The 15,008-nt window shown below is 36.0% G+C and overlaps 1 protein-coding gene across 8 annotated transcripts in view; it reads right to left on the minus strand.

Annotated features, from left to right (window-relative positions):
* ATP9B (ATPase phospholipid transporting 9B (putative)) overlaps positions 1-15,008 on the minus strand; it is a 415,099-nt gene that overhangs the window by 339,858 nt on the left and 60,233 nt on the right. For 7 of the 8 annotated variants that reach the window (XM_037805661.1, XM_037805663.1, XM_037805662.1 and 4 more), the window contains exons 3-4: positions 14,048-14,198; positions 11,253-11,366 (exon numbers count right to left, since the gene is read on the minus strand). In XM_037805661.1, the coding sequence (XP_037661589.1) occupies positions 11,253-11,366; positions 14,048-14,198 (265 nt within the window). Of the gene's footprint in view, positions 1-11,252; positions 11,367-14,047; positions 14,199-15,008 lie in introns of those variants that run through there. The other variant, XM_037805664.1, reaches the window with a different exon arrangement.

Below are 15,008 nucleotides of genomic sequence, written 5' to 3' on the forward strand. Positions count from 1 at the left end.
GAAAGTCTGGATATGGGTCAGGAGTGGCCTCAAGGATCACAGTTGGCCACAGTGAAAAGCTTCTTATCCATGTTCTTAACCTGTAGTCCAAAATCAGTCTCCCCAATTTCTAACAGGCAGGAGTAGCAGGGCTGTGTGATCTCCCCTTCCAGTCTGCTGATAATGCAGACCAACACCATTCACAACCACTTTAACCAAAGACACTGAGGTGCCATATGCGGCAATGGGCTCAGCTCAGGGAACGCGGGCCAGGACTTCATGGCATCGGCACCAAGAAGCAGTTTCCCAGAGTGGCTACACTGTTTCACATTCCCACGGCAGTGGATGAAGATTACAATTTCCTCTTCAACATTCGTTATTATCTGTCTCTTTGATTACAGCCATCTTAGTGGCTGTGATGTAAATCTCACACAGGTTTTTAATTTACATTTCCCTAATGACTTGTGATGTTGAGCAAATTTTCTTGTGTATTGGCCATGTGTGTACCTTCTTTAGAGAAATGTCTATTCAGAGTATTTGCCCACTTTTTCACTGGGTTATCTGTCTTTTAACCAATGAATTATAAGTTCTTTATATATTCTAGATTCAAGTACCTTATCAAATACATGACTTGCAAATATTTTTTCCTTTTCTCTGGGTTGCCTTTTTTCATTTTCTTGATGTTGTCCTTTGATCAATTTTAAGGTTGATGCAAGCCATTTTATCTATCTTTTTTCTTTTGACAAGTTGGGCTTCTGGTGCTCAAATTCACAAAGACTTATTTCCATGTATTCTTCTGGGAGTTTTATAGTTTTAACTCCTATATCTAGATCCATAGTCTGTTTTTAATTAATTTGCATGTATGGTCTGAGATGTAGATTTAATTTCATTCTTTTGCATGTGGATATCCATTTGCTCAGTAGGATTTGTTGAACTATTCTTTCCCCATTGAATTATCTTGGTACCCTTTTAGAAAACGGACCATAAATGTAAGGGTTTATTTCTAGTCTCTCAAGTCTACTCCACTTATTTGCTGTTCCAGCCTTACACCAGTACAATGCTGTTTTGATTACTTTTACCTTGTCTTAACTTTTGAAACAGGGAAGTGTGAGTTGCCCAGCTTCAGTGTAATTTTTTCAAGGTTGTTTTGGCTACTCAGAGTTCCTTGCATTTTTACATGAATGTTACAATCAGCTTGTCAATTTTTGAAAGAAAAAAGCCAGGTAAATTTTGATAGGGATAGCACTAAATCTGTAGATCAATTTAGGTCTTATTGCCATCTTAGCAATATTAAGTCTTTCAATTATAAACATGAGATGATGTTCCATTTATTTAGATTTCCTTTAATTTCTTTCAAAAAATGTTTGGTAGTTTTCACTATGCAATATTATATAACTTTTGCTAAATTTATTCCTAAGTATTTTTTCTTTTTGATGTTATTTTAAATGAAACTGTTTTGTTAATTTCATTTACAGATTGTTTGTTGCTAGTGTACAGAAATACAAATGATTTTTGTATATTTACCTTATATCCGGCAACCTTGCTGAACTTACTGGTTCCAATATTTTCATTAGATTATTCTACATATAAGATCATGCCATCTGTGCATGGACTAGACAGATTTTCTTCTTCCTTTCCAATCTGGATGCCTTTTATTTCTTTTTTCTTGCTTAATTACAGACATTCTTGTCTTGCTCCTGATCTTAGAGGGAAAGCCTCTAAGTCTTTTATGATTCAGAGTGATGTAAGTTGTTCAAAGTATAAGTTGTAAGAAAACAAAACAGATTTCTATATTATGAGCAAATATCCCCATACTAGCAGGAAGTATGCATTATTGGGACATTAGGCCAGCTTCTCTAAAACCGATAACTTGTTGTGACAAAGCAGCAATGAAATAAAAATAGCTACCAAAGAATCTATTACTCAAGGCACAAAAACCCCTCGTATCTTGAATGTAAATTCACTGTTTTATTAGAACTACAGTTTGCAAAGAAAAACAAATACAGTTCTGCTTTGAAGAGTCAGAACAGCAGACACTCCCCCCCAAAAAAATGTTTTAGGATATTGGTATTCTTAAAAGCTTTATTCCCGCAAGCATTAGTGAACCCCAATTTAAAAAGTCAAGCCAAGTCCTCAATTTTGGAGCTGGCCCTTATGAAACTTATTCTTGCAAAGGAGAAGCTAAGCTTACTAATAATTATGCCTAAGAATCACCCTCAGAGAACCCTTTTGTTGCTCAGATGTGGCCTCTTTCTCTCAGCCAACTCTGCAAATAAACTCCAAGAGGTGTTAAGTCTCCCTGGCAAGAAGGGACAGGACTCCCAGGGATGACCCTGGCTCTGGCATCGTGGGATTGAGAATGCCATTTTGACCAAAAGGGGAAAGAAATTAAACAAAACAAAGTTTTGGTGGCTGAGAGACCTCAAATAAGAGTCGAGAGGTCAATCTGGAAGTTATTCTTACGCATTTTTCATTTCTAGTGTACTAAAATAGCTAAAAGGAAATACCTAAATCTATTTAACAGTAATCCAGTAGACTTGATGATAATTGTATAACTACATAGCTGTTATCATTGACGTGTGTTAGTGAATACCTGGTGACTGACACTCCCTTTAAACCAGTGTATGGGCTGATGAGTAATAAAATAATGACAAAAATATATATAAGTAATGGGGGGGGTGCAAGGGGTATGGGATGGTTGTGGATGTTCTTTTTTATTTCTTTTTTTTTTTAATTTTTTTTTTCTTTATTTTGGAGTAATGAAAATGCTCGAAAATTGTGGTGATGAATGTACAACTATATGATGATACTGTGTGCCACTGATTGTATACTTTGGATGGATTATATGGTGTGTGAGTATATATAAATAAAACTGCATTCAAGAATTTTGCATATACTTCAACCAAGCAGTGTTACTTCTAACTTTTCTTAAAGAAACTTTTTTTCCTAAAAAAAAATCAGAGAAGTATGCAAATATTTATGTACAAAGATATTTATTCCACCATGAATAGGAAAAATTAGAAATAACCTAAATGTCCAAAATTAAGAAACTGAAGATACACCATATGAAATATTATATTTCCTAGATTCAAAGATGCCCTTGGTTTAAGATACATCCTTATTTTAGTAATAGTCTAGGGGAAAGGAATACAATACCTCTTTAAATATACATACATACACTGTTTGTAAATCACAATTCAATCTCAATAACATAAAAAATATGCATCTTCAAATCCAGAAAATACAGTTCTATGTAGCCATTCCCATTTTTGAGAATATTTACTATTATAAGTTCATGTTCACAGTGAATAAGTAATTTCTTAATATATCACTTGTGACTGACTCACCTTGAGAGATGAGGAGAGCAGCTGTCAAGCACATTTTATTTATATATTGTAGACAATATTTTTAAAGCAGCGGTTTTTAACCAGGGGTACACATCATTATTACCTGGGAAAATTTTTTTGCAACATAGATTTGCTCACGCCCTGCCTGAAATGTGTAAGTTTACCTCTAATCTCCAAGGGAATATACTGGTTGTTTAAACTCTCCAGGTGAATATAACTTTTACCCCTTTAAGCCTGTGACTTAAAGACAGCAAAGGTTAACTCTGAATTCATTAGTAATTTTAGGCCACAAAAATGTGCCAGTTCCTAGCATTTCTAAGAACTCAGTGAAAATATGTTCCCACTTCTAAGGTAGTACCATGAGAGGAGATGGACCAAAGAGAGACAGGTTCCAACTTCTTAAAACAGGAGATAAGCACGTCGAGAGTTACCAGAGCCTGGCCACAGGCTAGGACTGCTAGAGGACCCAATTCCACATCCAATGAAGGCTTACTTAATCAACAGTGGAGGCAAAGGACCAGTGACAGCTAAGAGGTGCCACTACTATCACAAACATCTCTAGCACCCTAGTCTATCCTCAGAAGATAAAGGAGATTAAAGGAAAGGGGAAGTGGGTGCCACTATTTCCTTCTTAACTATTAGAGTCTACAATAAATGGGCTTCTATCTTAACAGTGTGAATCTTCTAAGTTCTTAACTGGATCATAACAGATGTGTGGTTCCTGGAAGAGCTGGATAAGCCAGTTTTACTGCAGGAGGCAAGTCTTCTCATGACCTCAGAACAACCAGGTCAGAGAATTAAGATACGGTCCTGCCACCTAGTCTTGTTATCTGGGCTGAAAATAGGAGAGATTATAGTGAAATACTGTCATCCTGGAAATGACAGTGTTTGTGCATAAAACTTGGTCACACTAGATGAAAGTGGAAGTCACATGTGGCTTGTTCATAGCCCGAGACTAAATCTTGGGTCACCGAAGCAGAACTCTTTTCTTCTCTTTCTCCAGATAACCCAGGAGCTAACTGGAAAAAGTGCCAATACACATAATTTTTTTTTTTTAGAAAAACAGAAAAAATTCTATGGTACATTACAATATAAGTTTATCTTCGAGAGCTTATATGCCAGACACTTTTTCTAAGTATTTGAAATGAGTTACCTCTTTTAAATCTCACAAAAACCTTATGAGATAAGAACCTTTACCTCGAATTTATAGATAAGAAAACAGAGACACAAAGAATAAGAAACTTGGCCAAGCCCACTAAGCTCATTAGCAATGGCTGGTTTTGGACGGTGGGTCTACAAGTAGTTGTTTTGTCCTTTCTTTTCCACCTCCAATGCAAAGAGACACTCACAAAAAGGATGGCGGTGGGGGGTGGGGGGCTTTTAAATCACACTGAACATCCTCTCAGATTGATTTCTGACCTACATTCCCTATCTGGCTGCCAACTATATACTAACAAAGTGCCAGGAAGTTATTCATATGGAAGATATAGAGGTAAAAATCCATATAGACAGATTTTTTTTTTTAATCTAAAATCTGAATGGATAGCTCTAGTTCACGTTATTAATTTTGACAGAAACATTACAATCTGTTTTGCTACTCTGGTTTCACCAGCTTTGCCCTGAACAGTTTCCTGAAAGCTGAACAATATGAAAGGAAATCATTCTGGCACAATAATGCAATGAAATTATTTATTTTCAGTTCATTTTTCTAGTTTTAAGGAAAAAAATATAACAGAAATTAAATTAGTTGAGCATTGAAGCTAGTAAATATTGCCAGGAGGAATTGAAAAAGAATGGTTATTAATTAAGTCATCACCATTCTCAAAAACATCCCAATTTTAGCTGGGATCACAGTGCATAAGTTTGAAGTAACTTGTTCTCCTTAAAACTAGTGGCCAACAAACAAGATTTTATAACCACTGGCTGTAGATGGTTTAATGCTTCACTGCGGGTTTCTGGCTAGGAGGAATCTGGAAATACCAGCTAATGACTTTTTCTTAAATAACGTTACAAAATCTTAGAGAACAAGCAGAGACTAGATGTCAAAAACTTAAGGGTGTCTATAAAGATCACATGCTAGTGTAGGTCCTGGACATAAGACTGGGGTTAAAATATGCAATTATAGAAAGAGCAAGAGCTCAAGAGCTTATGAAGACATCCTTCTTGAAGGACACTTCCTTTGGTTAAAAACCAGATGCCTATGTGTACATTAGAATTTGCATTCTTTAACACAGCTCCTTCTAAAGAAGTTTCTTTAGATGCAGTATATGTTTAAAGAGTCTTTGACTTTGCCTAACTAAATACAAAAGTCTTCTACATTTAGTATCTCTGGATTTTCAAGTTTCTCGAAAACTTCTAAGATGAGTTTGGATTTAAAAAGCAATGCAGAGAGACTCCACACAGCAGAGAGAAGCAAACAGATTTCCACACTTGGGGCCTCCTGGATTTCTGCCTCACTGAACTGATGCTGCAGTCTGAAATTACTAGAAATGCCCAGGATGTAAAGGCAGATTTCCACACTTGGGGCCTACCTGGATTTCTGCCTCACTGAACTGATGCTGCAGTCTGAAATTACTAGAAATGCCCAGGATGTAAAGGAGGAAGAAGACCCACTCAGGAACCACAGAAGCCCTCAGGTCAGCTAAATATTCCTTGGAGTGATGAGGAAATCAGGAGTTTCATTAAGGAATGGGAATCCCTTGAACGTGTGGTGTACCCCAGACGGAAGAAAAAGAATCACATGCTGTCGAAATCAATTGCCCAGGGGCTCAGGAAGAAGGGCATCAAGAAGAGCTGGCAACAATGTCTCCACATGTTGATAAGTTTGACAGACTTATTCTGGACTATACACAAGATCAACCAAAAGCCAAGGACTGAACCCCTGCCTTGTCCTTATGGAGAGGCCCCACACAGGATAATGGAGTATAAGTGAGAGGATGCGTCTCCTCAGGTTGTCCCCATGCAGACATGGCCAACCTTCTACATCCTGAATTTCAGTGCCAAGTGTGCACCATCCTAGTGTCCCTTGAAGAGCTGATATGGACCTCCCCACAAGTGATCTACATAGAGAACCCGCAGGTACCAGGATGGGCAACCTGGATCCCAAGCCCTCCATGGTCACCTCCATACCTGTATCCTGCCAGTCTCCCAGAAGACCCCACACCCCAGCAGCAGTGGTCAACCACCTCTGACTCTGATGGAAATCCTGGTCTTTATGACAACTTGAACCTGGATCCCAGTTCTGTTCGAGAGATAACAGAATATCACAGATCCATGTACTCATTCCATCTTAATGATGCATGTCTTCCAATCTATTAATATTTCTTCTAATATTCTATCATTTATTTAGGACTTCATGAATTCTTTTAGCAATGTTTTCTTATTTTCTGGGTACAAGCCCTTTACATCTTGGTTAGATTTATTCCTAGATATTTGATTATTTTAGTTGCTATTGTGAATGAAATTTTTTCCTTGATTACTTTTTCTGATTATTCAATTGTTTTGTACAGAAACAGTGAAGATTTTTAGCTGTTGGTCTTGTACCCTACCACTTTGCTAAATTCCTTTATTAGGTCAAGCAACATTTTTGTATTTTCTTTGTGCCTTTCTATACGTAGGGTCATGTCATCTGCAAACAGTGGATGTTTTACTTCTTCCTTTCCAATTTGCAGGCTTTTTACTTCTTTTTCTTGACTAGCTGCTCTGACTAGAATTTCTAAAACAATGGTGAACAACAGTGGTGACAGTGGACATCCTTGTCTTGTTCCAGATTTTAGAAGGAAAGCTTGATTCTTCAACTACTAACTATGATGTTCGTTTGGGTTTGTCATTTATGCCCTTTATCAGGTTGAGGGAGTTTCCTTCTATTCTTACTAAGTATTTTTATCAAGAAAAAATGCTACATTTTGTCAGAAGCATTTTCTGCATCCATTGAGAGGATCATGTTGTCTTTTCCCTTCCATTTGGTAATGCTGTGTATTATATTCTTTGATTTTCTAATGTTAAACCATATTGCATGCCTAGGATAAAATCCACTTGGTCTATTTTTTTTCATGCCCTATTGGATTTAATTTGCAAGTATTTTGTTCTCTTTTATAAGAGAAATTTGGTTTAATTTTATTTTCTTGTAGTATCTTTATGTGGCTTTGGCACTAGGGTAATGTCCTTATATAATGAATTAGGTAGTGTTCCCTTCTCTTCAGTTTTTTAGAAGGGTTTGAACATGATTGGTATTAATTCTTCTTGGAAAGAATGGTAGAATTCATTTGTGAAGACATCTGATCCTGAGCTATTCTTAGTTGGGAGATTTTTGACCAACTGTTTCAATCTCTTTGCTTGATATTGGTCTGTTGAGATCTTCTATTTGTTATAAAATCAGCACAGGTTTTTTCTGTGCTACTAGTAATTTGTCCATTTCATCCAGTTTGTCCAATTTATCAGCATATCGATTTTCACAGAATCTCTTATGGTCCTTATTATTTCTGTGGGGTCAGGAATATGCATAGAGGTATGACATGTTCAAGGATTGTGATGTATGCAACTTACTATCAAATTTTTGAAAATAGGTATACATATAATTAGCTATATAGATAGGTAAAGGATGGATAGATAGACAGATATAGATAGAATTATACAAAAATGTGGCAAAATATTAAAGTAGACAAACAGGGTATGTGGGTATGGGGTATATTGGAGTTCTTTGTATTATGATATATTTTTGTAACTGTAACTTTAAAATTATTTTCAAAATACAAGTTATAAAAATGGAAGAAAAAAAAAAAAAAAAAAAGGAAGCAATGCATCCTAACCCTGTTTCTTGGATTTGAAGGCGAGCCTGATGTACATATCAATTTTTAAAGTTTTTGACAAATCAAAGGTTTAAATGCATATAAAAAGTACAAGCCCAGATACTAAGAAATCTCCATTTAGTAATCTGTAAAAAGACATCATTTTGATTCAAACATGAAACAAAAGAATTGTCTAGCAAAGTGGATCAATTTTGAGATCTAATGGGATACTTAGTAAATAAGAAAAGAGAACTAACTCATCTAAGTGTGTCAGAAGGCAACATTACACATCACTCAAATGGAAAAAAACAGGCTTTTTACTTCTCTTTGTAATACTTAAAACACAGCCATGGCAGAATCACAGTATCCATTATACGAATATTGAAGTAAATTCTTATTTAAATACAATCAAATTTCAGTAAAATAAAATTAATTCTTACATGTTAAAAAAAATGACAAAGTACTTCAAAAGCCTGATGCTTAAAATTCAAGCTAGAATGGAAAGAAACACTCATCTGAAAGCAGAGAAAGCAGAAAAACATGTCATTATCCTGATGAATAGAACGGGCAGGCATGTCCACTCCAGGAACAGCCCAACATAATTCTATGAATGGAAAGAATCCATCCATTTTTGCTTTAGATTTTTAAGAATTTTGTGTTCTGAGACTATCGCTGTTTAACATAAAATAAAATTGAATCCATGATCCAACTGTATAAGCTATGAACAGAAAAAGGGGCTAGAAACAAAAAACATTAAAATCAGAAATTTAGTTGTATTTTTAGAATTAGCAAGTATTTTCTAGTTCTAAAATTTCTGTAATGCTACACTGTCTTTTTTTAAAAAATGGAGAAATTAACATATCTTTAAAATGAGAGTTCCAGAGAGTATACAGCCTACAGAATTTCTTGCAGGTGTATATAAAGGATCATGAACAATACTGTTCATTGCAACACAGTTCACTGCAGAAAAATCAGGAACAGCCTAAAGTCTCCTTTCCCAGAAGAACAGTCAAATCATTTGTGATATATTCATATAATAGAATAATACAGAGAAGGAGAAAATGAATGAATTAGATAAATACATGTCAATATGTATACATTTTACAAAACTAATGTTAAGCCAATAAAGTAAGCAACAAAAGAATATACAGAGCAAGACAATCTTTTATAAAATTTTTAAAGCATGAAAAATATTGTACATTGTTTTAATGATCCATATATAATACTTTTACATAAGTAGTAAAATTATTAAGAGACACATGGCAATTATAACCTCAAATTCAGAAAGAAGTTACCTCTGGTGGGGAGGGAAGTGGAAAAGAAAGAAAAGGTCACCTATAATCTCTCCCCATGGCTACCCAGCTTTAACACCAACTTTTTAATACTCTGTTGTTCATCCCTCATGTTTCTTCTCAGTGTGACCCATGCGGTAGACACACAGACGTGTGGCTCTGTGTCCCGCTCAGGACAATGTCCGTGAGTTTTCCCCGTTCTCTTCCCTTGCCCACAGGGCCCTCTGGGAGACCTGCCTCCTCCGGCCTTGCTCCCCAGCCCTCTCAGCCACATTCACAGCATCGCAGCCACAAGGACTAGCACAGGCCAAGCATCCTCCAGCCCCGAGACCTTCTGCCACTGCTGTCCCTTCTGTCTGCAACTCTTCCCCCAGCAGGTGCGCAGCGTGCTGTCACCCGGGTGTCACTTGAATGCCACCTCCCCAGAGGGCCTTCCTTGAGCACCTATCTGAAACAACCATGCCCAGCATTCTCTCTCCCCTTATTCTGCTGCCTATTTTGTACTTTACAGCCAGATCGTTACCTGACATTACCTATCTACTCATGTACTATCTTTCTCCCCTAGAATATAAACTCCAGCAGGAAAAGATTCCATCTGTCTCGCTCCCACTGCATCAACACTGCCAAGGACAGGACAGGGCTCAACACAAAGGAAACCATTATTGGCTGATCAAAAGAAATGGGTATTTCACGCTATACACATTTTAGTCCACCTTTTAATACCTTAATGTTATCAAATACTTTTTCTGAACTTCACTCTTTAAAGCTACACAATATTGAAGTATGTGCATGGGATATAGAACAGTTTAAACAATCCACTGTTAGGCATTTATTAAAAATAATTTTTGTCATAAAAAATAACAGTTTTTACTATCCATGATCAATCATTACTTCTTTAAGATCAATTCCTCAAATAAAAATGCTGAATCCATTTTTAAGGCCTTTGATATACATAAACTACTCACCAAGAAGGCTATACAGATATATATATTTAAACTAACAGCAGATGAATACCCACACTTCTACATTCTCACTGATGCTCAACACCAATATTTCTTTCAATTTTGCTAATTTAATAACTGGTAAAGGTATATTTACTAATAAATTTGTATTTACATTACATAGAAAGTTACTTTCATTTCTCCACTCTACAATAAAGTTTACATGAACAAGAGGTCACCATATGTTCTTTACTGGGGGAATGTGACCAAAAGGGAAAAACCAAAACAGGGAGCAGTACATTTAACTAGGTGAAGGAACAGAGGACACACAACTTGTCTGCACAAGCTGCATAAGGAAAACTACCAAGATAATGTAAGTTTGAAATACGAACATCAGTAAGAATCATTTGCCATTTGAAAAACTTCATATACTGAGCTGTCAACCAGAAATTATCTATACTGCTACTTTAGAATTTTCACCATCAGCCAAAGAAAATATTGCCCATCTGCCAGGACGCAGAAAGACTAACTGAACACAGGCGCAACCCTCACAGCATCGCTCCCACCAGCTCGGTTAGCAAAGGAGGGGGTCAAGCACGTGAGGCCCGATGAGGCCTCAGGAGCTGGCAACGGGGCTCGCTTGTAGCCTGACCTCCACAGCCAAGGACACCTAGAGCCCCGGTGCTCGGCAGCCAGGACAAGGCTGCCACACTTCCAACAGGGCTCAAAGGAAGTTCAGATATCAGAATTCTTTAAAGGCTTTTAATACAAGTTCTACAGTAAACAGCAACAATACCATCCATGTTTTAAAATCCAATCAATGTATCTGTTAACCACCCCAATCCTTACAACTACATTCTAAGATATTCAATAGTTTAACTTAATTGTAGAAGTCTTTTCTTTTACCAGAGGAGCCCAGTAGGTGTAGAGATAGCCTATTTTCAACGCTGGTACAAACTGTGAGCAGGATACCACCAGAAAATAGAGATTCAAGAAAAACTTGAATTGTTCATATAAAACCTAAAAAGGAAAAGAGAAAATTAACACAATTTCTCCAAAGAAACTCTTTAATATTTCAATTAAATAAATTAAATCAGCACACTATTTAATCACATCTCCATCAAACAATGAGAATATGTCCTGATTCACAGTATACTGATTAATTTTCATCTTGGCTTTTGAATAGCTATATTACATATAAAGTGAGGTCAGGTTACTCCCAAATCACATTTTAAATAACTTAAAAAAAAAAAGTCAATTAGAACTTTTTAAGTATATTAAAGACGTAGTCTAAATTTAGTTCTCCATTTTCTCACATGAAATTTTCCAATGCTCTACATTCATCTTCTATACAGCCTTACATGCATGTCAAAGAAAACTAAATAGTTAAACCCTTCACTGTATTAGCAAGGCAGTAAATATATTTATACAAATGTATACCTTGATAACTCACAAAATTTTATAATGGAAGAGTCTTATTAACCTTACATTTATGAAGTGCTAAAAAATAAATAAATAAAATGTGACACATCTCCTAAGCATGGAGAGCTTTACAAATTTGAGTGAACAAACAAAACATGCATGGGTATGACTTCATAAAATAAAGTTCCTTCATTTCCTTAAGCATTTACCTCCCTCAAAGTATAAAATACTGATAAAATGTAAAAATATGTAAATCACAGACCAATTTTCAGAGAGACAACTATCTGTATATTCTTTATAGTCTCTTGGCAGTTGACAGTTAGGAATGCCAATACTTCAAGTTTTGTTTTTTATTGAAATCAAATAGTTATCTTTAAGGAAGAAAACCCAAGATCTAGTATACTAACAGACCTCTATTTACAAATGCCTCTAATTATCAGATTTAAATTGAAAATTAAAATGGAACAGACCTCATGTAAGAAGAATTCAAACAGCACACTACAATTACAATCAAACTTGTAAACTTGCAACCTGCAAACTTGCAAATCAAAATCTCCTTGGATCCATTTTGTTTAATGCACTATTGAAAGGTATGGAAATTTCACCAAGAACAGAGCAATGGGTTAATTTCTTACTGTTGATTTAAAAAGTTTGGAACCACAGTTTTTATATAATGAAGTTATTTGCATCATCATACAGTTATATGTGACTGAAAAATCATTTACATTGATAACACGTTTATATTCACAATCACGTTCAACTGCTTTCTGAAAATGTTTTGAATTATTTCATAAATTAATCTCAGCAGGAGAGAAAGCTCTCTTTTTCCTCACTGATTTCTTTAAAATCTCAGTGAGCATAAATTATATCTATTAGCAATTCAGAAACTGCCATTTGTGCTAAAATGGAATAGAATTCCTACTGTGCAATTACCAAATGTTTCTAAAATACTACATTTTAGATGAAAAGACCAATTTAAGAGACAATCTAAGAAAAAAGTCATGCACACGGTAACAGTCTTACAGCATATCAACAGGTATTTTCAAGTGAGGGCCAATCTAAGCAGGCTGGATGAATGTGACTTACCAAAGTAAAGCTTAACTGCTGCTTTCAAACCACTAAAATCAATACTTTACTGTCTACTTAATGAACTTTGTGACCTTTAGGAAAATGTACAATGCTTAATTAATCTGTGAGTATTTAATAATTTAAACCTAACGAGAAAACAGTAGCTTCATTCAATAAAGAGGAGAATATTTATCTGACTGAAAGACAGTTTACGTTTTATTGTCCTGACAAAAGATCTGTCTTTTAATTATGGAGCCATTAGTTTTGTGTGTTTTAATAAAGAAGCATATTAGATACCAAGCGTTGGCAACTATTGGATAGAACGGGGGGATCAATGCTCAATATAAAGTCAGCAAGATTATTTAAATTAAAACATAAAAGATAAAGCAGCCCTCATTCCAAGTAACCAAGAGATTTTCTTGCAAAATAGAATAAAAGTCAATGCCTAGACCAAGAACTTTGATAGAACAATATAGTCAGTACCAGCCTCCTTTTGCCTTTAGAAAAATAAATAAATCTGGCTATTAAAATAGGCAATGATCCACAAAATTGATTCCACTATTCTAAACACATATAAACTCAGTTTTGTAATTTAAGGCAGAAATAAGTAAACAAAATACATAAAGTTCAGTATTTAAATTTAGTATAATGCCTAATTAAAGATCACAAATAATCTAACAACATAACCATGCCTGAAATTACAAATTAAAGTAGAAAAGATATCTATAAAAACAGTTATATTATGGAAATTTTGGTACTGCCTCATTTTTGTGTTTAAAGAAAAATCGCTTTACTTTCATTATGAAGCTCCTTGGCAGGATTTAAACATTACATTTCCAGTTTTCCCTCAGCCAAACAAAATTAATGAATTATTTTTTGATATTTTTTACCTAGCATCAGTTCATTACTTCTGCAAATCATATATTTCTGCAATAATATAAATACAATGATTTATCAAAACTAAAGGCAATAACCAAATTTTAAATGTTAAGTTGAACTCCATGATACAGCCATTGGAAAGTCGTAAGTTATTTCATAATTATCTGAAATACACATGGTTCACAGCAAAAGGACGCTAACTTGGATATGCCACAGTTAACCAGGAAAAAAATTAAGAACAAAGAACCAGTGACTTAGAGTCTCAATAGGATATTTCAGGAAGCCAACAACCTCTGGTAGGCAACTTTTCTTCAGGAATTTAATAGTCTTACCCCAGGTATAAAGGTAAACACATTGTATTTTTGATTTTTTATAGAATTTCTGGGATGTTTCTCTTCACACTTTTCAGGACATCCAAGCCAGACTGTGCGAGCTTTCAGTTCTTTCTTTCTCTGACAAATATTTATCAGCCAATCACAGCATCTGCATGAAACAAAAAACACATATTTTATATGATTTTTTAAAAAGTTTTTGGATATGGATATCCAACTCTCCCAGCCCCATTTGTTGAAAAGACCATTACGACTCATATCCAAAAGAAAGAAAGAGGACCCCTACCTCACACCCTACACAAAAATTAACTCAAAATGGACCAAAGATCTCAATATAAAAGAAAGTACCAGAGGCGGGGCAAGATGGCAGACTGGTGAGCTGTATGTTTTAGTTACTCCTCCAGGAAAGTAGGTAAAAAGCCAGGAACTGCGTGGACTGGACACCACAGAGCAATCTGTCTTTGGGCATACTTCATACAACACTCATGAAAACGTGGAACTGCTGAGATCAGCGAAATCTGTAAGTTTTTGCGGCCAGGGGACCCGCGCCCCTCCCTGCCAGGCTCAGTCCCGGGGGAGGAGGGGCTGTCAGCTACAGGAAGGAGAAGGGAGAATTGCAGTGGCTGCTCTCAACGGAAACTCATTCTACTGATTCAAACTCCAACCATAGATAGACTGAGGCCAGACACCAGAGACTCTGAGAGCAGCCAGCCCAGCAGAGAGGAGACGGGCATAGAAGGAAAACAACACGAGAAGCTCCAAAGTAAAAGCAGAGGATTTTTGGAGTTCTGGTGAACACAGAAAGGGGAAGGGCGGAGATCAGGCCTTGAGGCGCATATGCAAATCCCGAAGCAAGGCTGATCTCTCTGCCCAGGGCACCTTTCCTTAATGGCCCTGGTTGCTTTGTCTATTAGCATTTCAATAACCCATTAGATCTCTGAGGAGGGCCGTTTTTTTTTTT

Source organism: Choloepus didactylus, chromosome 16 (genome assembly GCF_015220235.1).
Source record: "Choloepus didactylus isolate mChoDid1 chromosome 16, mChoDid1.pri, whole genome shotgun sequence".
Taxonomy (NCBI): domain Eukaryota; kingdom Metazoa; phylum Chordata; class Mammalia; order Pilosa; family Megalonychidae; genus Choloepus; species Choloepus didactylus.